Here is a 26,714-nt window from a genome sequence, read left to right on the forward strand (position 1 = left end):
CACAGTCAAAAAATGTTTTAAATAGCAGCTGTCTGATGCTCTGACGTACAGCTCTTGCAGTGATTCACCGTACTGGTCACCAATGACTGCTTTAAGAATTGTAAGTGACATGGGACATGCTGTTCAGAAACAAATCAGATTTATGGTTATATTCAGTTGTTCCTGTTACCTGAAGTTAGAATTAGAAGCTCATTAAATATGAATACGTTTCAGAGAACGTAGAAGCAGAGCATTATATCGATGAAAGCTTCATTAAATTTTCAATGAGATAGCTGCTTCTATATTTGTGAAGGAAGGACATGGGGTAAAAAGAAATAAGTTAGGGCAATTCTCCTTCAGGCAACTTTGCGTTTTCTGACTTACCTATAAAACTGATATGGTTTTGAAAATAAAACATTGGCCTAATTGTGAGTACAAGAAAGAGTGATTGTGGTGCATTATATTCGGTGAATGATTCTTTTCAGATAAGCATTTGCCTTGCATACATGTGCCAATTATATAATTGATGGTGAAGGACGGGGGAATTGACAGAAAGCTAGAAATGAAATTCAAATGATCAAGCAGACTCTTGGACATATGGGTTCTGAACTCACTTGATGATGTAACTACCTTTTTTTAAGTATTTACTTAAAAAGACACAGTAAGAGTGCTGGAAGTAAATTCTTACACCTATTAAACAATACCCAAAAAAATCAACTTCTTGTGCAAGAAGTACAAATATAAATCTGTCAAAGTCATGAAATAACACAGCCTTATTTTTACTGCAGAGACTGAAAACAAGAAGCAGACCTGTGACAGAGAACAAACTTGACACAAGCCCACCTATTTAACAAGATTTCTAATATTATTATTACCAGTAATTCAGACAATTATTTCTTCTCCATATGTAAAGGACCCTTAACCAACTTACATGAAAGACTGCAGAATCAAAAACTCAAAAGGTAGATTATGTGAAAATTCAAGCGGTTTGATCCCTCTTGTGGTCAGGCATCACGATATAAATTTACTATACCTCCACATTATGCTAGCCCAGTTTCCTTTGGAAATCAGGCTTCTGCAATGTGGCTGGTGCTCATTTCTTCCCTATCCGCTCTCCTCAGTATCCATTAGCCTCTTTCAGCCAAGTCAGGCAGCGGGCTCAATGGCATGCTGTTGCTCCCACAAGCGTGCACGGTCTGGGCATTATGCATTTGTCTTATAATTATGTGCTCGGCCTGCCAGAAACCAAGCTGTAGGGTTGCTCTTTCCACTCAGCTGGAAGTCAAGAGCCAACAAGCACCAGCTCACCTGCATGCATGCCCCGGCCAGCCGACTAGCACACACATGTCCCCAGCCAAAGTTCAGGCAGCAGCAGCCAGTAAACCACAGAGCAAGCAGGGGATGGGAGTGGGATCGCTGGGGTCCTGTGGTGGCAAGGGAGGAGGGAACATGTAGGGAACATCGGAGCAAGGGGACCACAGCTAGCGGAGATATTGCAGTTCAATCCCAAGAGACGAAGCCTTGGGAAATGAGGCTACTACCCGTCTCATTAGGACTGCCACCGCTTTCAGCCCTCCGAATATGCAACAGTCAATGTGCAAGCAGACAACGCTGTTTTATCCTCAGTGTTTACCCTGCCCTGTTCAAATCCTGCTTTGACAAGTTTACTACATTTTTTTTTCCTCCAGTTTTCTTTGGCATGCATAGTGAGCATTAAATAACTGACCTCCTCAAAACCACCATGAGGTCGTATTATCCCCACATTACCAGATAAGGAAATTAAGCCACTATAATTAATGCCTGAAGCATGCCCAAATTTCACATTCCCGATTCGCGAGTGATTAGCATTCGCGCTGTATAGGATTTCCTGCACTCAAAGCGCAGCTCTTGGGGAGTGCGAGCGCGGTTTCGCACAGCCGGTGTTTCTGCCGCTCTGTGTTTCTCGTGGTGGGGCTGATCAGAGACGGAGCCCCTGCGAAATGCCGGGCTTCAGGAACTTGGCCGACTTCAACCCCTCTGTAAAGGAACTCACAAACCCTGGCTTCCGCTCCAGGCCAGCGCAGGGCAGCAAAGTACCAGGGCAACAAACCCCTCTGCCTCGTCCTTCTTCCCTACCCAAGACTCTGATCCAGGCACAGACTCCTTGCTGAGCTGATCTCCATTCATACCCCTGTATCCCTTCCTCCACCCACACAAACACACTTCTCATCGTCCTCACCTCTGATCTTCCCATGGCCAGCAGCTCCCAATTTCCCCTCCCCGGAGCCTCCCATCTTCCTCTGTGGCTCTTTATCTCCAGTCTTCTTGCCTATCAAGCCCCAGTTTTACCTCAGTCTTCCCTGGTAGTCCAGACTCCTTCTCCAGCCCCAGCCTCCACTTCCTCACAGGACCTCAGGTAGTCGCACCCCTTTCTCCAGCCAAGTTTCCCTCAAGATCTTTGCTGTTTCTTTTACAAGACTAGGAGTCAACTTCCCCTTTCAACTCCACTACAACGTTTCAGGGTTTTCGCCAGAGCCGTGAGATATTTTTGTTCCTTGCAAGAGAGAAGGAAGAAGACTCCTCTCCAAAATCTGTCAGTTGGCAGCAAAGGTCCCCATGTGGACCATATACAATTCAAGTTTCCTAACTTCATCCCAAGGAATAAATCTCCGAGCTGCCTGTTGCACCAATACATCATTGAGACACTGCCCATGTGGGGACAGCTAACTCCGAACACATCTGCTGTTTCATCCTGTATCACTTTTCCCCAAAACCAAGCAAACAGATTTGAAATCAAGGATTTGTTTAGCAAAGTTCTAGGTCAGGCTCTGCTGCAAGATTGGAAACAAAAAGGTTTAAACAAATACAGTAATGGTAGGCTAAGCTCAACAGCCAGGTGCTTCTCCAGTTCCTAAATTCCTCCAATGTGGCCCAGTTGACAGCGATCACAGCAACATCATGCTATCCTGGCATCACCCTCATCCTGTATAACCTTCCTCTCTCCCTTTACAGAATACAATCGCATCCTAAAACTGAAGATAACTTTTTTTTTCTGGAACGAGGGGATCTTGGGGATTTAAAGGCAGCCTCTCATCTCCAGGTCACAGCAAATCAGTCACAGGGTTATCAAACTACATAACTGCCTCTGACAGCCCTTTCTGACGCCATCCAGGGAGTGTAGGGACTATTTTTTCCCCCTTTTAAGCCTTCAGACAACTACTCCCAGAAGAACCTGAACTGTTCTCTTTACACAAGGCTATTCATAAACTTTATCTAGTCATTAGTTACACATACAGACTGTTCAGCTCATAATCCCCGTGAAGATACCGGTTTTTAGAGAAACCACATATGACACACTGCGAGTACAGATGACAAAGTCATTAAACATTCGTCTGCCTGCACTTGCCTGGGACAAGAGGTCTTTCTCCTTCGTCCTGGCTCTGCCAGCAGCTCTTGTGATACTCTAACCTCCGTGCCAATCTTTCCAACCCAATTAGACCTAGCACTTCCCAGTCTGGCGGAGGAGTCAGAAGGTGTCAACATTAGCCAAACCACTCCCTCATGTTTTGCTGTCTAGGAAAATCAGAAGGCCTCTGCCACACTGCCAAACAGACTGACTGCCCAGCTGCGTCGCTCGGTATTTATAAAAATTGGAGAGCAGAACATTCCTGGGGCTGGAGAGCTTCTAACTTAACGTTGGTTCCTTAAAAAAGAAAAAAGGAAAAAAAAAAAAAGCCCCTCACTCCAGCCCTCCCCACTATTTCCCAATTCTCAGCAGAGCCAGTTGTCTTTCTCTATAATGTTATAAAAAGTTGATACGCTCAAATCAAGTCCAGGATTCTGCAAACGTCGAGACATACATTTAACTTCAGCCTCATTTGTTGGAGCAGAACTGTGGGAACACTACAGATCATCATCTGCATGTTTCCTGATTTGGAGCCAAAATATTTATCGGACCAGACTACTTGTTCATAGCTCATTTGTTGTAGGGAGGCATCCTATTCTCACTTTTCTAAAGTTACTTATATTCCATACAAAAAACCTGCAAGAATTCCCTAACATGTTCCCCCTCATATATGTTATCTTCAAATGCAAAGGAAGAACAACTTCAGATACCATTTTCAGAGCATCTAAAGATATTCTTAGCTATGCCAATTAAAGTCTAATTTTGTCATTTATAGCAGCAATTGCTGCTAAGTTCTTTTTCCAGATCTGACCTTTTGGGAGATACCACATGACAAATAACTCCCGTAAAACACCTCAAAAGAATAAAAAAAGAAAAGAAAAGAAAAATTCATTAAACAACTCAGTTCACTCTAAAGACTAAAATACTGTGACTTTTCTTAAAGCCAGAATGGCCTTTCTGTGCACAAACATCCACCTCCTCCCTATCACTGAAACAAAGAGGGAACCAGGAGCATGAAACAAGTGTCTACAATGCAGCTTAGCACCCTGCTTGTCCCACATTCTGTTACTATCAGGACACATTTTCTCCTTTCTTCATTTCCTAGCCAGATCTGAACACTGGAGAACGAAATTCAATTTCCAAAAGAGCTGACCTAGCTTCTCTTCCAACTTCACCTTCAGTTGTCTGGGGGGTGGGGGAAGAAAAGACACTACCGCCCCAAGCAAAGAACATACATACGAATGCAACTTTCAAGTATTCTAAGAGGGTACCTTTAGATCTCTTCTGCTATGAATTTAGAATTATCTGAGATGTGTTTTTTATAAGGATTCAAAAATGTATTTGCTCAATGTAATAAATATTAAATCTATGCATACCACTCATTAGCATTTTGGAGCTAATGCAGCTATCTAGAAGTGAGTCAGACATCCTTCCTCCTTACATACCTGCAGAATTCCTGCAGAATTATTAACTTGAATTATAACAGAGTGGATGCAATAAGAAGTTGGGGGTCTTTTTGTTTTTGTTTTTCTTCAAGAAGTGCTCGATAATTTTGGATGCCCAACCTGACACGGTAAGCACCTATCTGACGGTAAGGGCCAAGCCTGTTAAGATCCCTCAAGCTGGGCACCCCAAGAGACAGAGGCACCCAAATCCATTAGGCAACATCAGGAACTCAGCAGGTTTAGCCACACAATTTTCAGAACTGAGAGGAAAAAAATTACTTTTCCATAGACTGATTCGATATCCAGGACACAATGAAATAGCTTTCCTTTTGCCAAAGTTGCCTTTCAGAGCAGAACAACAATTTACATTTCCTAAAATATTTACGAAGAATGAGAAATAGAGCTCTGCAAGTCCTGCTAATCGGACAAAAAAATTACTAAGCAGACATGCCAACTGCGAGCTCAGAGAAAAGAAAATATTTTCTAAATAAGTCAGTTTGAAAACAGAAGAATAGTGCAACTGAAGCATTAACATCACTTCATCAGAAGCGTTAAGACCATGATTGTAATTTACAATCAAATATTCAAAACTAGAGAGCAGAAGGAAATAAACTCTTCAGTATTTCAGCAATGATCTAATCACCTCCATGACTAACTCGGAGAGACTTCAGAAGAGTAATGAGAGGAAAAAGAGTCCAAAGACCATCTAATCCCAATTAATAAAAACAGGAATAACTCCAAAAAGTCAAAGAAGATGACCTAGATTTTTATTACTTTAAAAAAAAAAAAAAAACAGAAAAAAAGTTTTCTTTGAGGGCACACATGCAGCTGAAAAAGTCATTTTGCTTCTTCCTTGGAGAATATAGACAGGCTAAGACTGTATAGCTATTTCAAACAAGTGCCAGTTAACCCAACATCCCACGGTAGATCTGACAAACATGAGTAAAGAGCCCCCCCGATGCATCTCCCAGCTCGCCCAAAAGAAGAAGCTGAGAGAGTTCTCTCAGATATGTAAATCACTAGGAAAAAAATATTTTACCTACTTTTTATTAATGATCTCCCCAAAGCAAAGCAGACATTTTTTAGGACCACAGAAAGTTCCTGATCTGGTTGGGATTTTTAGTTACACGTAGCCCCAATCTTCTTTAGACTACCAGGACTATTTGCACAATTATTCTTGGAAGTAAGGATCTGCTGTTCAGGAATCTAAGACTTCAGATGTTGTATAGCAAGAGGAACAAGAAAAAAAGACAAAGGGAGAAAAAAATAGAGCACTTGCTCTCCAGATAAGACAGCTATTTAAGCATGCAGCTTCACAAGATGGTGCAAGCTAGTTCAACAGCTCTTTGCCACAAAAGAACCTTCCTTCATCCCTATTCCCACCTTGCATGCGGATGCACATTCCTGCAGATCACCTTGGACCACCCCAAGAGTCCTGCACCTCCATGCACATTTCTATGGTTCAACCAGCACTACTTATAAGGTTAGTGCTCACGAGCCTGCACCCCACCTTCTGTATGATTAGGGTCCCAACATCCAGCAAATGCCCAGCTGGGCTTGGTCATCATAAAACTGGGCCAACGGAGGAGCTCGCGCAGTGTTTGTGCCTGTACACACACACTCTTGTCCCTGGCTGCACAGTCCCCATCCCCTCCCTGGGGCTTGGGATGCCTTTCCTGAGCCAATCCAGTCCACTAAACCAGTAAAAAAATATGTAGGGTTTGTTTGCTTCGGGTTTTTTTTTTTTTTTAAGCAGAGATAGTTTTCTGCTGTGGTAATGAGTTAAACTGGCTCAGAGGGCTGCTGGCCAGAGGCAGCACCAGGCAAAGCAGGGGAAGGCAGGTGGCCGGGAACGGAGCTCCCTGGGCCGCGCAGGGAAACAGCGCTAGCATCTTTGCCAGGAAGAGAAATCTGTTGGCCTAAATATCAGATACATCACAGCAAACCTTTATGTTACAAATGACAGCCTTGAATACATTATTACTATCCTTGTACATCTTGCATTTAAGAAAATGTTTACCAAAAAAAAAAAAAAAAAAAAGCAGCCCCTTGTATAAAATTCAAATATATATTTAAGCACTTAGTTCCCACAGGCTCAGGTTAAAGTTACAGGACTGACAGACTGTCACTGCCCACCTCTACTTAAACATCTTCACTCAAACTCAGTTGTTTTAACTACAGCTTTATGTTATTTTTCCACAATCTCTAGGGCTTCCCCCACACACACCCCCAAATCTAAGAAGAAAGGCATTTTCTTGAACCACACACTGCAGAGAAGAATGCAGCGGGAAGCCAAGTTGTCCCTTCACATTTTATAAATAAGAAGATTCCAAATTTTTTTCTTCCCCCCAATGACCCCAGCCCCTTGTGCTGGCACGAGACCCCACTGCGCTGAATTCAGTGGGGATGCTCCCGCTTCCAGCTCCCACTGAATTTGACAGGCGCAGAACTCCAAATGCTCCGAACATTAAAATAAGTAAACAAATAATGAAATCTCTGTTCCTTCATTTTAGCAGCCGTTAGCACTGCAATTAGAGATCTCGAAGGACGCACTTACCCCCTAATGAATCCCTGGAACAGCTGTAACAGGGTGCAGGGCAGATTACAGAATCCCCACAACGCAGCTTGGCGAATTGATGTCTCCCCTGAGCAACACAAAGCCAGGCCTAGAGATGGTAAGCGCTGTTATGTCATCTCCATTTTGAAGCCTTATTAACAAATTAAAAGAAAAATAAACCCATCTCTCTCTGGGAAAAGGAAAAATTAAGTCTTAATAAAGAGCCTAGCCACCTTTCCATAAGTCTCCTGTGGACAGGAAAGAGACACCAGAGAAGTTTGTAGTTGAACAAGTTCATTAACTACCACCTAAGACTGCAGCAGTACGTGAACAAACCCAAAGTACACTGCACTGTCCAAAGCAACAGGTGAAATCAAGACCATCAGTTCTCTTGTGGAGGCTGCTCCGAGACCTGTGTCCCTGTCTTCCAGAGGCATCAAGCACTTTGCAGAGACCACAGAAGAGTTGTGAGGCTACAGAGAATGGAAGTTTCTCTGTAGACATCCACACTCCCTCTCTCCACGAGTCAGGATGGGCCACAGGTAGCTGGAGCAGCAGGACTGATGACTGACTCCAAAGATGGAGCTTTATAGACCAGCTTTCCTCCTTTTCTCTCAAAAGATCAAGGGGGGCTATCCACATGGCAGCGGGCAGTGGGACTATGAAGCTGAACCAGCAGCCCCAATTAACTACCCTTTACACAAGACTGTTGTGTCTGATTGCTGGAGACCATATGGTCCAAGTTTTACAGCCAACAGTAAATTTCTTCACCCAGCCCTGTTTGGGGTAACAACCTTAACATTCTTTTAGGGCAGTTTTTGGTGGATGCATTTCCTTTCCTCTTTATGTAAGTAAATCAGTGGGATATGCTTAACCTGCCTCCTAAAACTCAACACAGGCAATGAAATCCAAGCAGGCAGAGTAAAAGATAATTCATGGTCTCGAATGAAGCCAGGTGGATTACAACACCATTGGCAAGCACGCACCCAGCATCTGTACACTCAGAAAAGACATTCGGACTCATCTGAATAAACAAAAATTGTCATGCATGCACAAAGGCCTTTTAATATAATTCTTGAGACTAAACTTCTAAAAGAAGGCAAAGACACTGGTACACCTTAGAAACTAATGCGTTGCAGAACTTTAATCAAGCATTGCTCCATAATTAGACACACTTTCCCCTGCAAAAAGCATCTTAAAGCCAAGTATTTAATGCTGTGAACCTCTGTTACACTTAGGAAAATAAACTTTAAAAGACATTCATTATTCTTGAACTGAGCATTTCCATACTAAATCCCATCCTAGAACAATTTTTAACTGCTAATTTATCATCCTCCCTCCCAACGACAAGGAAGATTTATAGTGGAAAAGGCTTATTTAACATTACTCCAATGCCAAAAACACATGGTATTACACTTTTGGCAATACTGGTCCAGCAGCAACAGCTAAAGAAAGCAAAACACTAAAAAACAGAACTCTCAAAAAACTGTTACCATAATTGGAAGGTTTGGCACAGTTCCATTGGAATAAACTGCAATGGAAGCCCAACTTGAAGGATGTTTTCAGCAGAGACTCCAACATCTAATTTCATCCGCTTGCACTTGTCCGCCTGTCCCTTATCTCCACAGCAGCACTGCTGCGCTTATCAGTGCACTGGCCCGGCTCCACCGCCAAGGGACACGACCACATTCCACAGGGCCCCACCAGCCCCAGGGGAACTGAGCACCGCTACCCCTCGCGCAGCGAACACGCGGCATCCAGACCGAGCCATTAGGGGATGTTCTCACTCAGGGGCAAACACAGTGATATGGGAAGATATCCAAAGGACAAAACAGAAGAAACGTTATCTGCATATATCGGCCCTAAGATCCAGAATGAATCATCAAACTTGTTAGAAGGATCTAGGTCACAGCAAAAGAGAGGTGGGAGGCGACCAGAGGTACTATGTCATGTAAAATCTACTCCAGCGCACCAGATTAGAGAGATTTAAATTAACAACGTGGGGGAGGTGAAAAGAAGGAACAGCAGGATCTCCAAAGCACGGGATTTCATAGCAACCGGGGACGGACCTTCACTGAAGGCATGTGTTGAAAAAGAAGAAACAAACAGGACACAGATTGCCCAACAAGTTCTCAAATATTTTGGGATTAGTTTTGTTTACATAGGAGGCAGAAAAAAAAGAAAATCAACAATAAAGGACGGCTCTTCTAGTTTTATTCTAACCTGAAGGGAGGAACCAGTTAACAATGTGAAAGTGGAAACAACTTGGCTGAAAAAGCATATAAAAAGTCAACACTCAATTCTTTGGAAGAGCAAAACAGAGTCATAAAATAAAGATAATGAACTCATGGTAAAACCATAAGCTATCTGAAACCCAAAAGAAAAACCTGAGGTTTACAGACAAATCACCTCAGCTAAGCATAAGCTCTTTAATGATTTGGGGAGGAAAAAATGTTGTACTTTCCTTTTTTTGTATGATTCCAAATCAAATCACTGAAAGTCACTTAAAGCGAACAGTACAAACATTTAACAAAGTGGGAAAGGTCAATGTGCTAAGAAAGAAACTACTAGCAGGCAACACAGAAGGTAACATGAATATACTTCTTCAGAATGCATGGAGTGAAGAGAAGAGCAGTTACAGGAGGAGCGTGTTATCCCACTGTTCAATGGGCAGGAAAATCCCTAACAGATAATACCAAAGCGCTCAGGGTGTTTTCTGTATCACTCTTCACTGAAAAAGATTAATGAGCTAATATACGTCATATCACAATGAAAGGGGTAAGAACACAAGCTGGAACTGGGAAACGTGTTAAAGCAATTGTTCCAAAGCTTCTGAGCCAACAGACCAAAGTCAAGTCTCAAAATTTCCCATGCATATTTATCATCAAACTTCAAACAGAAAGCATGATAAGGCAATATAGTTCTTCAGACAACTTATCAAGCTACACCCACAGACTATATTCAGGTGTTACTGGATTAAATCCTACTTAAATATTTTAAAGTCTGGTAGACAAAATAATATTTACCCTCTGAAAACTGGCAAAGGCAAGTATCAAAGATCATCTCTGCTCTTTACACTAGGGTCCAGAAGCATGAAGAAAGGCAAAAGCGTCTGCCTCTAAAAAGCAGGAAAACAAATACCCAGGGAATCACGAACCAGTCATGGTTACCTCCAGTCCCTGGGAAGACACTGGAATCTAGTCCCCTTCCAGTCCCTGGAAGACGCTGGTCTAACAACCTATCTCCTATGTACTTCAGATGAGGAAGCAGGTATCAGCCAACATGTGATTTGTTAAGAACAAATCATATCAAAGCAATATAATTTCCTCCAGCGATGGAGTAACAACATAGGTAGGGAAACAGCAACTAGATGCAATATAGCTTAGGTTTTGTAGGGCTTCTGACACTCTCAAATGGACAACCATATAAGTAAGCTAGACAAATATTAGATCCCTGTGAATATGCATGGCACCCATTTTCTCTTTAACTGAAATAGTTAATCTCTGGGTACAGGTTTCTAACAATCTCTCGGTACTTCAGTAAAAGAAAAAATAGGTATCAAGAATATTCACACAGATCTAATCATTATGATCCTTCGCTACTATAAAATGTAACTTGGAAAATAAGAAAAATACAATGTTATTTAGTGAGGAACTTACAGCAGGCAACACCATATTTTGCTTTGCTTCAGATATAGCTCTTAGATTTCTTACGGTCATGAGCAACACATTTGAAGATCTCCCAGACAACATCTTGCCCACAAGCGACACATTAGAAACCATCAGGAGAGACAAGATTTTTATTTTTACAAAGAGTATAAAACTGGGAGAACTGCAAGAACTTTTGCATATATGCTTAAAAGCAGTGGTTCCCAGCTGCAGAGGCACCCTTTACTAGGAAGGTAAAGGCAGGACTAACAGACCCTGCTGGGCCCACCTAAGGTCAGTCTGGACATGTCTGCACAGCCCTCCTCCCGGCAAGCACATCGCCAAGACACCGGGTTGGCTCGACCCAGAGCCACACGGGTTCAGAGTGCTGATTCGGTCTCTGACAAAACACTGCCACACGCAGAAGTGCAAACAAGAGCCAGGGGAAGCAGATGCAGTCCTAGGACAGGCGGGGAGAAACAAGGAAAAGAAGTCAGGTGCTCCAATAAAATGTCAGCGGTTGGACCCATTAAAGCACAAAACGCAGCTAATTTTCTCATGCAAAGCTCAGCTACAAAAAAATCTTGAGAACCAAAGTAGGAGAGCAAACTGAAACAGGCTGTCCTCTGCTGGAAGTGGCACTAGAAAATCTTGAAAGCAGAAGACCACCAGGACCATTAATCCTTTGATCTTCACTAGGACAGAAGATAGAAACATTGTTTTAAAGCTATACAGCTTTGTCTAAATCTGGCTGTTACCTTTTGAACTTCAGCTTACGCTGCACTTTCACACAGCCAGCATCACTCCCGCTGCATTTCTCTCCTTCAACACCACTACCAGTAGATCATCTGCTGCTCTCCCACATGCCTTCTCTCAAGACAACAGAAGTGCTTGCATGGCCACAGAGAGTGAGATCAGGGACCTGGATTAAAGCTAACCCTTTTTTTCTAAAAAAAAAATAAATCATTAGTTGCAATCCAGTTCCTTGGTCCTGTTCTCTTACAGTAACATTATGTCAGCACATGGGGCTAAGTAACTGGCGTAGGGGGATAATTTAATGCTTTCAGGCTGTGACTTTTAAGCATAATTCATGCACAGCTTTAAAGCTAAAAATGTAAAAAGCTCAATATACATCTTGCTGGATAGATAAGAGACAAAAAAAAAGACAGTAAGAGTTGCTGTCACAGTATGAAGCTTTTATCATGCATATCTAGAAAGAATTTAGCGTAGACCCTTTAAAACTTTCACAGAAACTAAGGAAGAACCCAGATCTGAAAGTTAATAAGTTCAAACTGTTTGTTACCTAAATCAGCTAGAACAAGCAGAAGGAATTATCTAGCAAGTGTTGATCTTCAGGAAAAAGAAAAAAAAAGTCATTGCTCTGCTGTTAAAAAAATAAAAATAAGAAACACAATCAGCATAGGCTCAGAGGGGGAATTTCCAACACTCAAAACAGTATCATGCAAGTCTTCTCCAAAAAAAGCATCCCTCATTCAGGAGGATGAACGTGCCAAATAATAAATCATTTCAGTGTTTTTTTTTTAATTATCCAAGCAGAGTATTAAACACAAGTGAGAAATATTTAAATTGACGGGAAACACTTTTTCTTCTACTTTCTTTACTTTACGCCCCAAACCCTCACACCGCTTCGGCGTGACAAACCAGTGAACATCGCGCCGGAGCAGGGCGAGTTTCACACGCACCCGCCCCGCGTGTTTCATCCCACGGACGCAGCTGCAAAGAGCCCCTAACACCTCCGAAGGGATCCAGCCGCCTCGGCGCGGGACAGCAGCGCGGCCGCGGAAAGCGCCCAGAGGGGAAGCGAGGCCCGGGAGAGCCCCACGGCCGGCCAGGCCAGGGCCCCGCCGAGGCCGCCCCCACCCGCCCCGGGCGCGGCGGGGCAGCGGCCCCCCGGCAGGGGCCCGGGCCCGGCCGCTCCTCAGAGGGGGGGGGCGGCGGCGGAGCCCCCCGGGCCGCGGCGCCTCTGCCCTCCCCCCTCCCCCCCCGGGCCGCGGCGCCGGCCGCACTCACAGCGTGTGCCCGCACACGTTGACCATCAGCTTCAGGGACGGGTTGCGGTACTTGGTGGTCTTGCACCGCGGGCAGCCCTGGTCATCCATGGCCGCCGCCGCCGCCGCCTCCCCCCTCCGCGCCTTCCGCCTTCCGCCGCGCGGTGCCGCCGCGAAACGGGCCCGCCGCGAAACGGGCCCGCCGCGCCGCGCGTTCCGCCCGCGGGCAGCGCCCGGCCCGCTCCGCTCCGCGCCCCCCCGCCCCGGCGCGGCCTGCGCCCTCCCGGCCGCCTCCGGGCCCCGCTCGCTCCCGGCGGCCGCGGCCGCGGCGGCTGGGCCCGGGCCGGCGGCGAGGCGCCGCGGCCGACACCGGCGCGGCTCCCCGCGGCTCCGCAGCGGCGCCCTGAGCGATAAACAACCGGCCGCTCGCTGGCGGGGCTGCGGCGGCCAAGGGGAGCAGGTCGCCTTCGCGCCGCCTCGGCGGAAAGCAGGGGCCGCGGAGGAAGGAGCCGCGATAGGGAAGCGCGGACGGGGCGCCCGGCGCGGCTTGAGCTTTGTTTTGGAGGGGACGGGCGGCGGGGGCTCCGCGGGGCTCCGCTCGCTGTGCCTTGAGCCCCGCTGCCGGCGCTGGGCCGCTTAAGGGCACAAACGTGGGCCCAGCTCGCTTGGCAGGGGGCCGCCTTCACCCGCCCCCTCCCCGCGGGGCGGCCCCGGGGGCAGCGCCCGCAGCCGCCACCGCCGCTGCTGCATGTGCCCTCCCGCCTCGGAGCGGGCCCGTGTCGGCGGGAGCCGCCAGGCGAGAGGCGCCCCGCGCCCGGCCGCGCTGGGCCGCGGGGCGCCGCGCTCCAGGTGGAGGTGCTCCGCCGGCGGAGGGGGGAAGGGGGAGCGGGCCGCTTGATTGACGGTTGCCATGGGGACGCGGGAGCCCCCGCCCCCCCGGCGCGGCGCAGCCAATGGGCGGGCGCGGCCGGGCCAGCGAGGCTGCGGTGCCATATAGTATTGCAGCAAGGCGAGGAGTCACGTTGGGGGGAGCAGCGGAGAGGAGCCCGTTTACACTACTTTGCTATAGCAGCTATCTTTAATGGTTATTGCGTGGCCGGGAGGAAACCTGATCGGCTAGAGCCGGCCGAGAGCAGGAGGAGGAGGAGTGGACTTTGCAGAGAGCTAGAAAGGGGGGAGAGGAGGAGAAAGGGACACACACACAAAAAAAAAAAAAAAAAAGCAAGCAAACCAAAACATGTCTTCTGCCTCCCCCACGGACAAGCTCGCGAGCACGGTGGAGATCAAGCAGGAAAATGTGATGGAAATCCTCTCCGAGGCGAGCAAGGTGCCCCAGGAAGGGGCGGCAGCAGGAGCCCTCAACGCCGCGCCGCCGCCCCCTCCGGCCGCTGCCCCCTTCCCCATGGAGCGCGCCGGCCCCGCCGCCGGCGAGGAGGGAGCCGCCGACCAGGTACTGCTCCACACGGAACTTTTGGCCAGGAACCACCACGCTGCTGCTGCCGCCGCTGCCTCCTCTCCCTCCTCCTCCTCCACCTCGTCGTCGTCGTCGTCGTCTTCTTCGCAGACCCCCCTGGCTTTCTCCCCGGACCACGTCGCCTGCGTGTGCGAGGCGCTGCAGCAAGGGGGGAACCTGGACCGCCTGGCCCGGTTCCTGTGGTCGCTGCCCCCAAGCGATCTGCTACGTGGCAACGAGAGCCTGATGAAAGCCCGGGCGCTGGTGGCTTTCCACCAGGGCATCTACGCCGAGCTCTACAGCATCCTGGAGAGCCACAACTTCGACTCCGCCAACCACCCGCTGCTGCAGGAGCTCTGGTACAAAGCGCGCTACACCGAGGCGGAGCGAGCCCGCGGCAGACCCCTGGGGGCGGTGGACAAGTACCGGCTGCGGAGGAAATACCCGCTGCCCCGCACCATCTGGGACGGCGAGGAGACGGTGTACTGCTTCAAGGAGAAGTCCCGCAACGCGCTCAAGGAGCTCTACAAGCAGAACCGGTACCCGTCGCCCGCCGAGAAGCGCAACCTGGCCAAGATCACCGGGCTCTCCCTCACCCAGGTCAGCAACTGGTTCAAGAACCGGCGGCAGCGCGACCGCAACCCTTCCGAGACCCAGTCCAAAAGGTGAGAGCAAACTTTCCTCCCCGCCCCCTCCGCCGCCTTCCCTCTCCCGGCTCTTTCTTCCCTCGCAAACATGGCGCTTACCTTCGCCGCGCCTCGTCCTCCCCGGCCCCCTCCCTCGCTCCCAGCACCCCCCGGCCCGCGGCGGCCGGGGCAGCGCGGCGGCCGGGGGCGGCGGCGGCCGGGACGCCCCGCGCTCGCCCGCGGCGGGCTGCGCCGGGGGGTGGGGGGGGGAGGAGGGAGTTGTTTGTTCCCCCGTTGTTTTTATTTAATTATTGCGCCTGACAGAGTTAATCATTGACGCGGCCGGGAGGGCGCGCGGGGCTGCGGGGTCTCGCTCTGTTTTGAAACCTGACTCGGGAGCGGGCCGGGCTCGGGTTTCACCGCGGCCGGGCCTCGGCGGCGGCACCGCGGCACAGCGCGGCCCTGCCCGGCGCGGGCCTCCCCGCCCGCCGCCTCGCCCCTTCCCCCCGCCGCCGCCGCCGCCGCCCGAGAGGCTCCCGCCCCGCGGCCGGGGGGCCGGGCCGGCCGTGTGGGGCCGCGGCGGGGGCTCGGCGCCGCGAGGCGGGCAGGTGGAGGTGACCTCCCCGCCCGCCCCTTCCTGCCGCCCTCGCCGCGGGCAGGGACGGGACGGGACGGGAAGGGGGGGAGCGAGCGAGGGAGCGAGAAAGAAAGAGCGGGGGGAAGGAAGAGCGAGCGAGGGAAGGGAGGGAGAAGGAGAAGAAGGAGGAGAAAAAAGGGGAAAAAAAAAGAAAAGAAAAAAAGAAAACAGCCCCAGCGAGCGAAGGGCCCCAAGGCATTTCCCAACCAAGGGCGCGATTGTGCCGCCGCGGCCCCCTCTCCTCGGGACACATCAAAGGACGCGGCGGGGAGGGAGGGAGCAGCCCAAAAAACGCAGTCGAGGGCGAACAAGTCGGCAACAAAACCCGGCGCAGCTCCGCGCCGAGGGGCTCGGCCGGGCCACGAAGGGCTCCGGGCCGCCGCTGGCCCCCGCAGCGGCCGGCAGAGCCGCGGCCGGGCCCTGGCACAAAGGCAGCGGGGCCCTGCCCTGCCCGGCCGCCGGGGGGGGCAGCGGGGCCCTGCCCTGCCCGGCCGCCGGGGGGGGCAGCGGGGCCCTGCCCTGCCCGGCCGCCGGGGGGGGCAGCGGGGCCCTGCCCGGCCGCCCTCGCCCCCGCGCCGGGCGCAGGCCCGGCCCTAGGCCCCGGCCCGCTCCGCCGAGGCGGCCGCGACCCGGCGGGGCCTTTTTCCCGGCCTGGTTTCTACCTCTCGCGGCTGCCACAAAAGCGCACGGAGCAATTTGCCAAATGGCTGCCCCGGGGCTCGGCCGGGCTTCACACGTGCGCGCCCCGCTCCCCAGGCCGGTTTGGCGGGCGGGGGGGTGGGACGGGGCAGCTCCCCTTGGTTGCTGGGGCTGGGTGACCACCGGGAGGGGGCTTGTTTACGAGTCCATAATCCGGTCTGTAAAGTTTCACGCCGGCTGAGTGGCTGGTTTGATGTGTGCTTTTTCTCAGAAAGCCCTGCCTTGACCTGAGGCTGATTTAAAGCGTGTCTTAAAGGCAAAACGCAGAAAACTGAAGAAATATATATTTGGGGGGGGGGAAAAAAACCTCTTGCGGGCTGTATCAAAGCAAGGAACCTCATTCGGTCTGATGCTTCACAGTGTGGTAACGCGATGTCATGTCTCCCTCTTTTCCCATAGCGAGTCAGATGGCAACCCTAGCACGGAAGATGAATCCAGTAAGGGGCAGGAGGACTTATCTCCGCATCCACTCTCCAACTCATCCGATGGAGTTACCAGCCTCAGCCTTCCCGGCCACATGGAGCCAGTGTACATGCAGCAGCTTGGAAACACTAAAATAGCCTTGAGCTCCTCGGGCGTCTTGTTGAACGGAAACCTAGTGCCTGCCAGTACGTCTCCTGTCTTTCTCAACGGTAGCTCTTTCCTCCAGGGACCCAACGGTGTCATTCTCAATGGACTCAGCGTGGGCACTTCGCAGACGGTAACTTTAAATTCACCCAAAACCACTTCCAGCGTCGTGAGCAACGGGGTGTCAATCACTGACATATTGTCGTCGTCTTCAGAAGATGTTAAGGACTTCAAACTCCTTCAGGCTTCAGTCCCTAACACGGCAGCAGCTACGTTCAGCCCCAGTAACATCCCGGTCTCATTCCCAGGATTGATACCGAGCGCGGAGGTGAAAAGGGAAAGCACGCAAACTGTTGCTTCCCAAGATGGAGGCTCTGTAGTTACTTTTACTGCTCCTGTCCAAATAAACCAGTATGGCATTGTCCAGATCCCTAATTCAGGAACAAATGGCCAGCTGCTGAACGGAAGCATCGGTTTTTCTTCTCTGCAGCTGCCTCCTGTTTCTGTGGCAGCTTCACAAGGTAAAAGTTTTGTTTGTTATGCTAGAAGCTACAAGGAAGAATTGCAGTTGGGCACGCTTCGCGTTTCAGAACTTGTAATACTTCTCCTCTGATGTACCGCTGCTGCATCTTGGCCACAGCCACACACAGTACCGCAAATAACACCTCTCGCCCTCGTTTAGATTGCGTCCCTGTGTCACTCTCTGTCGATTATGCTCATGGGTGGACTGTTACATGAAACAGAGCTTATTTACTAAGAGCAGAGGAGGATGTCTAGTATTTTACACTCTTTTTTTATCTCATACAGTTCTCAGATCTCTTTGATATTAGTCTTCACAAGTATTTATAAATTTTGCACATTTCAGTAATTCAAAATATTCTCTATTTGCCGTTGAATTCTTTTAATGAGAAGGTTTATAAAAAATGAAAACTGCAGCAGCTGGAAATTGTTACCATTGTTATTCTTGTGGTGGTTGTTTTGTTTTGTTTTTTTTAACCAAAGCATTTCATAAAAATAAGTTTAAAATGACTATAGACACAACAAGACCAAACAGTTATGCTCATACATTTTCTATCCTATAATTAAGAATGATTAAACTGATGGGAAACAATAGAAATATGTAATTGCTTGTAGATATAAAATGCAAGGGTATTTGGATTAGACTACCCTCAGTCCAAGGGAAATATGTCATCACAGGTTCACATGCCAAGTATACCGGCTCCTCCCCAAATTTGCTTTAGAGTTGGTCTTAAGATATCAGCCTGAAACTTCTGACCAGTGAGGAAAAATCCTATGTCATGCAAGTCTAGTTCCGGATCATTATTTTGATGTAGGTCAGTTGTAAAGCACAACTGAGCAACTTTGTTACTTATTAACCACTGTATCTTTAGTTATGAAAATGATTAAACTTGGATGAATCCCTGTAGTTTCAGGAGCTATGAATACTACAATGAAAATCAAATCATTCTCGTGTTAGCTTATTTGAATTAAATGTGTATAGGGAGTTAATTATTTTTTCTGTTAAAATTATATGGTGAGGAACACTGAAGCTGTACAAACACATTTTAAATGGGGTGCAAAATTATATGATCCTAAAATGTGGCACTTACTGTCACTGGAAATTAGTGGAATAATAGTTTAGCCAGATGGAAAAGATCAGATGTTTAATTTGAATACCACCTGTAATTACAAGAGCCATTTAATCCACATGCTGCAAGGCAAAAACTGACAGCCAGCAAAGGTGACAATGAAATTTCTGCCCATTAAGTAATACGGGAGAATTGTATTTCAAAGTCCTGAGAAACATCCTAAGCTATTGGCTGAACATTTTCCCCATTGTTAAAAATATCAATTCCCACTGGAGATTGATTCACTGTATGTCTGGTGATGTATGGAGAGAAAATATCTGCTGCTTTGATTTTTTTTTTAATTATTATTATTATTTTTAATGTTTGAGGGAGGGATAGCTGGCTGTGCATTGCAGGCTATTTTAAGGAAGCTACAGTAAATGATAGCTTATTGCCAGGTAACTTTCAGTTGCCTCACTTTATTCTTCTAGTTTAGACATACAACTAACATCTTCCAAAAAATCACCATTGATTAATGGAAATAAGCAGGGAGCACTAAAATATGACTGCCTGGATAAACATTCCCCAGCTGTGATGTGCATTTTAAATGCTGTTTTTAAAAAATTCTGCTATCTCCAGTTTTAGCCTCTTAAAACTAACATTAAGCACTTTTTTGAGAAAGAGAGATGCTTAAAATGGGACTTGGTCCTGAGAGCCAGTTTCCTCTGTGTAGGAATGACTATAATGACAACTTACGTGGCATGCCCAGTAAAACCAACTTCAGGTCTTGCCTAGCCACCTTTTCTTGCTCTGGTTAGCTACAGCATCACGCGAGCAGTTCCCGGAGGGTGGCCAGGTGCCGCGTGGCTCTGCACGGTGCGGTGGATGCGGTAGGGTTAGGCTCTTGGAAATACGTGATAAGGAAAGGTGAAAGGCATTTGAATGCTTGGCTACACGGTTAAGTTGGTAGAAGCCTTTCTGCCCAGCTGTAACACATTTCATGTAATGTGTCTACAGTTTCCCATACACAAGCTGTAGTCTGACACTGAACTATCTTTAATAGCCTCTCGTGCTTCTATTCTTAGATAGAAATTGAGCGGTAGCAACTAGTGAAGGCCAAAGCACACTCATTTTAATCACTTGGCTAGGGACTGTTTGCCCCTTCATGAGAGAGAGTCTGGAAGATACTTAATATACCATAACCTTTCCCTTTTCTTTCTAGAAGCAGTTTTTATCAACAGAAGCTTTTATTTCTTTATACCTAGTTTTCTCTAACCTGTTATAGACAACACTGTTCTGTGTTGTTTGAAATATTAGCATATTACTCTAAATAAAATGAGACAAAATGCCTGTGCAACTCCTGCCAACTATAACCTGTATTATCCTTTTTTTCTTCCCTTTCTCCAGGCAATGTTTCAGTAAATCCTAGTACAACTGATGGAGGAACTTTTACGAGTGACTCTTCAACAGTGCAACAAGGAAAGGTTTTCTTCAGCCCTCTCACGCCAAGCGCAGTGGTTTATACAGTTCCCAATTCAGGTCAGGCAGTAGGATCTGTTAAGCAAGAAGGACTGGAAAGAAGCCTTGTGTTTTCCCAGTTAATGCCAGTCAGTCAGAACACGCAACTAAATGTAAACATGTCTTCTGAAAATATATCCGGCGGAGGACTCCAGTCCCTGGCCTCCTCATTAGTGAATGTAACTCCCTCCCATAATTTCTCCCTCACACCACCAACTCTCTTAAATGCTGCAGAACTGAACTCTGGTGTCTCAGAGAGCCAGCCCATGTCATCACCTGTAACCAGTACCTCCACCGTGATATCTATCAGCAACACTAACTATGCAACTCTTCAAAACTGTTCTCTCATTACCAGTCAAGACCTGTTGTCCATTTCTACAGCACAGCCCGCGCTTGGAGAAATAGTTTCCACAACCGGAGACCGTGTCAGCCATCCATCTGCACAAGTGCATCCAGATTTTGTCAGAGAGCCCAGGTTAGTTCTGCAAGCTGTACCTGACGTCAAGGAGAATTTCTTACCTAATTCTGAGAGTAAGTCAACTGGCAACTTGATGATGCTGGATACGAAATCCAAATATGTTATGAGTAACATGGTTGACACAGTCTGTGAAGAACTGGAAACAGATAAAAAAGAACTTGCCAAACTGCAGACAGTTCAGATGGATGAAGATATGCAAGATTTGTAATTTTTTTTCTTGCTTTCTATTTTAGTAGATAAGTCTCCTGTTGAGGCCCTATCAAGCACCAAGTGGTCTTTTTTCTTTTTCTTTTTTCTTTTTTTTTTTGTCATTTGAAGAAAACAGAAGGACATTTAAGTGGTCTGAAATAATGTACAGAGGAATCTCCAGCAATGGAATTAGGTTGCCACACTTGGCTTGCATGCAGTATTCTCTTTTAAGCAGATTAAAGGAGAAGGAAACGCCAGGGGAAGTACCAAGCAAATGAGTACTGGTTTGGCTAACTGATATTCCCTTGATAATTTAACTAGACTCTCCATAGCACAACACGCTCTCAACAGTAAGTATACACTCCTAATGTTAGATAGGAAACAAAAGTCTCGCTCCGAAAAGGTAGAAACGATGCAGTCATTTTTGCTGTTTACTTCTAGTCCATGGGCATTGAAAAGTTTTTAAGGAACTCTAGACGATACCTCACAGGCTACTTTTATGTTGTTTGAGGTAAAGAAACAAAACAAAATCACAAATGATACTGTTACTGGTGTGTTTGTTTTTTGCAGCAGACTTGTATTCATACCAAAAATATTGCATCAAACATTTGCAGGTTTCTAAGTGCTACAGCTAGCATTTTGTTAGTGCAGCAGAAAAAGCATCATTTGAAACTCTAATTATGCAACTCGGAAGCTTTCTCTCCAGTATGAATGTAAATATTGTTTCAGTTCTTATAAAGGAGACTTTTTTTAATTAGTACAATAGATTTTATTTATGGTTTATGTTCCCTTTCACTTTAGACACAATGCATTGAAAAGGAAAACGTTTTCTGGCTGTTTAATTTATTTTTATTGTTTGAGCAGGAAGTAAACATAGTTATTTCTGACAAGGTTTTACTTTTTTGTAGTTTTTCAAGCAATAGACTGTAAAAGTAAAATGTTAATCACACTGAAACTAGAAAATGAACTCCCAATGTCACAAACCCAGGAGGTCCCTGTCTCTACCCTCTGTCTTTGTGTTCAGGGGTTTTTTGTTTGTTTTTGTTAGTAATTTGCAAATTAGCTGAACCTTTTGTGTATTTTTTACGGAATTCCATGTGCCTTTCTTCCTAGTGGCCTTATCTTTGTTACTAAAGCACAGTGGCAGGAGGAATAAAAACACTGATTTGCAAATATCCGTCCTCAGGGCCAAATCCCGATGCCCTGCTTTTGCAAGAGGACCCACTGACCTCGGTGTGCCTACTTGCGTGAGTGAGAAGAGTAGGTCTTTTGGTCGTTATGGGTGACATTTGCTGGTGGTGCAGAGGGCCAAAGAGAGACCCTCGTGCACCACGTACACCCTGCGGAAGGAGCCCGCAGCGGGACCATGGGCAGAGCAGTGGTGCCGAGGGGAAGATCTTGGCTCCAGCCTCAGGCAGACGAGCTGGACGAGCAGGCCAGGGAAGGGGAGTCCCGTGTTTACACGGACTCGTTGGCCCAACAGCCCGTGTGGGAGGGCTTCAGCCGCTCTTCCAGCGAGCCAGCCCCAATCCAGGAGTGCACTTAAGCGTGTATTTATATATCCTTCCAAAATAAGCAACGCGGGGGCTGACGGTGGGAATGCAGCTGCCCGAAAGGTTTGAGGGAGCAGGCGTTTCTCTGCCGCGACGGGGAGGGCTTCCTCTCCCTTCGCCCCCTCGCACTCCAGCAGGGACAGCACGAGCAGGCAGGCTCTAGGCAGGTGGGGCAGATTTCACCTTTCCTCCAGAGAAATTTTTGTAGCATGGAAAAGCACATCCTTAAGCTTTAAAATAATAATAATAATAATGCAGATGTATAAAAATGAGATGCTGTTAATCTTTGTGTTTTTGTTTTGTTTTTTACTCTAATGTGAATATATACAGTAACTAAAGCATGTATTCATCCTCATACAGGGCCAGGTCCGAAGCCTTTGGAAGACAATGGGAAAGGTTTTCATAAACTTCCATGGGCTCCGAATCAGGCCCGGGACAAAAAAAAAAATCACTCATAAAGGACAAAAAAATGGAGAGGAAAGAGAGCAGAGGTAGCGCGTCCCAGTCTGTTCCTGTCTTGGTTATTAACTGGTTCTGTGAAAAGCCTTTAAGGAATGAAGGTGTTTTCTGTGCGCCATGAGCGTGGCATGGACATCCTCACTATTGTTTTGCACTATATTGAATACAGCTTGTTTTGCAAGGTGTTACGTGCAACCTCAAAGCCGAGCTCTGCTGGTAAGCGCTGTAGTTCATGCTGCAAGCCGGAGTCTCTGGGGCTGCAGGAGAAAGTGCAGGGAAAGGGAAGGCAGGCGTGCGAGGTTTGCTCTTCGCAACTGAAAGCAGCCACTGATGCTTTCCGAGGAGAAGCAGCCCCCGAGCGCCTGGCTGTCCCTACATGCACCCAAGCAAAAAGGGTGTTTAAGGCAAGTGCTTTAAAATGGAGATTATCACAAGCAGAACGTGGAGCTATATATTCCCCTTGCACAACTTCCCCAGCGTTCAGGGTGACCTAGGCAGGAGCGGGTAGTCTGCAGTTCTCATCTCTGCTCTGGTTGTTTGTCCGAGTACTTTGCTGGGCTCCAGTGTTGGCAATTTGCTGAGCACCTCTACTTCACCCATAAAACCAAGATGATGATAACAGTAACTATCTGCTTTGCATGAATTTGTTCAACTCTTTGGAAAGTTAGAAGCACCCTGTATCATTGTCATATTAAGGGAGACTGTATGCATGGAGTGGGAGCTGTGCATGGCTCGGGAGGAGTTGTCTGGGGCTTAACGTTTGGTCCGTAAAGCTCAGACTATATTTAGAGGGAAGCTAGAAATATTTCAGAGCCCTCTCTCGGTTGTCGAAGCAATCAGATCTCATAACTGAATGACTGTGGTGTTATGCCAGTACATGTTACTTTTTTTTTTTTTTTCCTTTTTTCCTCCTTTGTGTTCGTTTTGTTATTGAGGCTCTGAATTCCATGGCTTTGCAGCACAGTTGATGTGAAAACTGTGTCTGCTGTTATGGTGGTGCATGTTTTGGAGTGTCTGGTACTTCTAATAGGAGACTTCCCACTCTTGAGTGGGAGTGGAGGATGTACATAAAAGCAGTGGTTTGGGACAAAGTAAGATTAATCTATTCTAGTCTTCCAGATATCAAGTAACTTATTTTATTATTATGTTTTACTCTTTCTTTCTGCCATTGAAAATAAGTGTCATTCCCTCCAGATAATGTAGTTATAACCTCATGTTTTCTGCAGGTACATATGCACAATATAAAGAGTCATTGCACGGTACAGTGTTTTTAAAATAGATATTTAAATAGTAGTTTTACTCCTACTGTAAAGTAAGGGTCAGTTTTTATTATGTGGCCCTGAAGCAAGCAGGCTAACTGCTCTAATTACACAGTACACAAAGCCCCGAAAAGCATCTGGGGCCAGATCTTCAGCTGCTGTAAATAAGGCATTGCTCCACTGATTCCCAACTGAGGATTTTAGATGATGTTTAGGGGATAGGGATGCTCATCTCCCACACATATGAATGGCAGTGAGCGTCTGAGTCCCAAGGACAGGCTTTATTATCACGTTCTGTTGTTTAAATGGAAGGTATGTCTATCCGACGTTTAAAAAAAACCTCCTTCTTTTCCCTTTCCTTCGATTATGGATGAGAATAAATGATCATTTCAACTTCGCATATGTTTGTAAGTCCACTGGAAATCTTACAGGAAATATTGCCAAATTCTACTGTTTTTTTGGTCCAAGACTCAGTGTTGAAAAATATGCTTGAAGTTTAAGCAAATTCCTTCCAAGCATGAGCATAAAAAAAAATAAATCTTTGTTCTTTAATACTTCTAATTAAAGCTGCCTTTATTTCATCCAGAGTTCTGCTGAGAACCAGAAACGCGCTCAATTAAATGCTCTGTCTGGACTATTTGTAACATTATTCCTGTGGTCTTACCTAAAAGGACATTTCAGCCGCATAAATCATGGATGTCGATTGGCCAGGTCCTCAGCTGGGATAAACTACCACGGTTTCATTGGCTTTAATGGCATTTCACACCAGCTGAGAATATGGTCCATTCATTTCACTGGAGTTGAATCAGGGACGGATTTGGTCCACTACACTATGGCAGTATGAACCAATTCACAAGGCTGATACTCAGACAGTTATAACTGAATAATAATCTATCAAAGCATATACCTCTTTCCATTTATTGCTTTACCCTGCCTGGGGATTCAGGAAGACGCATTCAGAAAGCTGTTTTCCCCAGAAGTAAGGCTGGAACCACCTTTAGTGTTGTTCTTATCAGTGCAGGATTAATGACAATAATTGATTCTGACTTCAAATCCTGCAAACCAGCTCAGTGACAGATTTCAGCTAAATTATGCGGGGCAGAATTTGGCCCCATGTGCGTATGAACTTTTCCTGTATGTAGATTTCCAGTGCCTGTGCACTTCTCGTAGCAAGGACGGATGAGCAACCGACAGGGTTCATCCCCCTGGTTTCATTACGAAGTGAGTGTGCAGAACTCCCAGGGCATAAATCATGTTGTATTTGTGGTCAAGAAGCATCTCAAATCACAAAAAGAATAATAATTTTTTAACTCTGGAAAGAAAGTGATGACATTTTACGAGCAAGAAGACCTGAAGTCTTCCTGTATCTCCTAGCAGTTACTATCTTGAAGGATATTTTATACCTTACTTGTATGTTTCATATAATTTAAAAGTAGCTTCTTACATTTCTAAACTCAAGGAGGGGGTGAATCTTCTGACTTCCAGGATTCACGTTCAGAGGATGTTTGTTCTTTTGCTGCATGTACTGTTTGTCCAGAACTAACCAGTTATTTCTGTGATAAGGGTTTATTGTGCCTTACAACAAATATGAAATCTAAACGGAATGTATGCATTGGAGGAGGGAATAATCAGAAGTCTTTACTGCACTGTTAGGTGATGCCTACCCAGAGTGCGTCATCAAACATATCTGTGCTTAATTACCCAACCAAAGAGATCTAAAGTATGTATGTTTGTTGTACTGTAATAGGGGTTTGTGCCTGGACAATTAAGTGTTTTATTTGTATTCTGAGATGATGTGAACTTATTTTTCTAAACACTATACTGAATAAACTTTATATTTATACACATCTTGTGCAAATAGTTCTATTTCCATGTTGTATGTGAATGCTTTACATTATATGTTGGAAAAGCAATCCAAAATAGAAATTCTGCTTTTAATGACTCATTGCGAAGTTGATGACCACTGTGAACACCTGTATGCACCAGAGAATTGTTCTAAAACCTACTTAAGCTAGAATGAGACTTTCTGTTGACTTGAATGGGTTTTCTGTCGGAGCTAACTTTGCGTTTAAAATTATAAATTAAAAACCATAAATCTTCTATTTTATATTGGACTTGGCTATTAAATCTGTGTCTCCAACCAAATTTATACCATAATTAACTAGATAATATTGAAATGTATTTGCAGCTACTACTTAGGGACTTGTCATTATTTACTTACAGCATGTTTGGCACTGGGATACGTCCTACTTTTTTTTGGGGGGGGGGATACATAAATCTCTATTTGCTAAATGCTTGTTTACATTTCTCTTTAAAAAGTTGCACTTGGTATCAGGCCTCATTTTGGCAGACTTTTGAGAACACCCTGAAGTTTATGTTCCCTTGATAGTAAAGGGTTTAAGCACATTGCCCTATTATTTTAGATCTGTTCTCCCTAAGTAAGGATTGCGTGGTTGCTCGTTACAGTTTTGGTACCAAAATGAGTGGCAGTAAGTTCGAGAAGACTCACCTGTGTGTTGTGAAGCAGTTTCTCACAGTGAACCTGTGTATGCCACAGAGATAGTTAATATACTGCACGTGCCAGCGAGAAGACACCTTTTCACCCCTTAAGTTGTGCATGGGCCATAGGAAGCAAGATGAGGTTTTGTGTGAGGTTTTATTGAACGGTCAGATCTAGTCGTGTATA

General features: G+C 46.5%; 2 protein-coding genes across 2 annotated transcripts in view; one reads left to right on the forward strand and one right to left on the reverse strand.

Annotated features, from left to right (window-relative positions):
- The window catches only part of MNAT1 (MNAT1 component of CDK activating kinase), a 125,839-nt gene extending 112,673 nt beyond the window's left edge, over positions 1 to 13,166 (reverse strand). Inside the window, exon 1 of the mRNA XM_067295095.1 lies at positions 13,045 to 13,166. Coding sequence (XP_067151196.1) covers positions 13,045 to 13,133 — 89 coding nt within the window. The 5' untranslated portion in view covers positions 13,134 to 13,166. The remainder of the gene's footprint in view (positions 1 to 13,044) is intronic.
- An 890-nt stretch (positions 13,167 to 14,056) lies between these two features.
- Positions 14,057 to 25,873, forward strand: SIX4 (SIX homeobox 4). Its single transcript, XM_013955667.2, has 3 exons — positions 14,057 to 15,140; positions 16,837 to 17,525; positions 19,980 to 25,873. Exons 1-3 carry the CDS (start codon positions 14,260 to 14,262, stop codon positions 20,774 to 20,776), a joined length of 2,367 nt encoding a protein of 788 aa, XP_013811121.2. The 5' UTR covers positions 14,057 to 14,259; the 3' UTR covers positions 20,777 to 25,873.
- The last annotated feature ends 841 nt before the right edge of the window (positions 25,874 to 26,714 follow it).

Source organism: Apteryx mantelli, chromosome 4 (assembly GCF_036417845.1).
Source record: "Apteryx mantelli isolate bAptMan1 chromosome 4, bAptMan1.hap1, whole genome shotgun sequence".
In the NCBI taxonomy this organism is placed as follows: Eukaryota; Metazoa; Chordata; class Aves; order Apterygiformes; family Apterygidae; genus Apteryx; species Apteryx mantelli.

Bases quoted from the DNA above. Each gene is read 5' to 3' on its own strand.
- SIX4 (XM_013955667.2), top strand. From the start codon at position 14,260: ATGTCTTCTGCCTCCCCCACGGACAAGCTCGCGAGCACGGTGGAGATC. The intron at 15,141-16,836 runs GTGAGAGCAAAC...CTTTTCCCATAG, and splicing joins TCCGAGACCCAGTCCAAAAG to CGAGTCAGATGGCAACCCTA. The intron at 17,526-19,979 runs GTAAAAGTTTTG...CCCTTTCTCCAG, and splicing joins TTCTGTGGCAGCTTCACAAG to GCAATGTTTCAGTAAATCCT.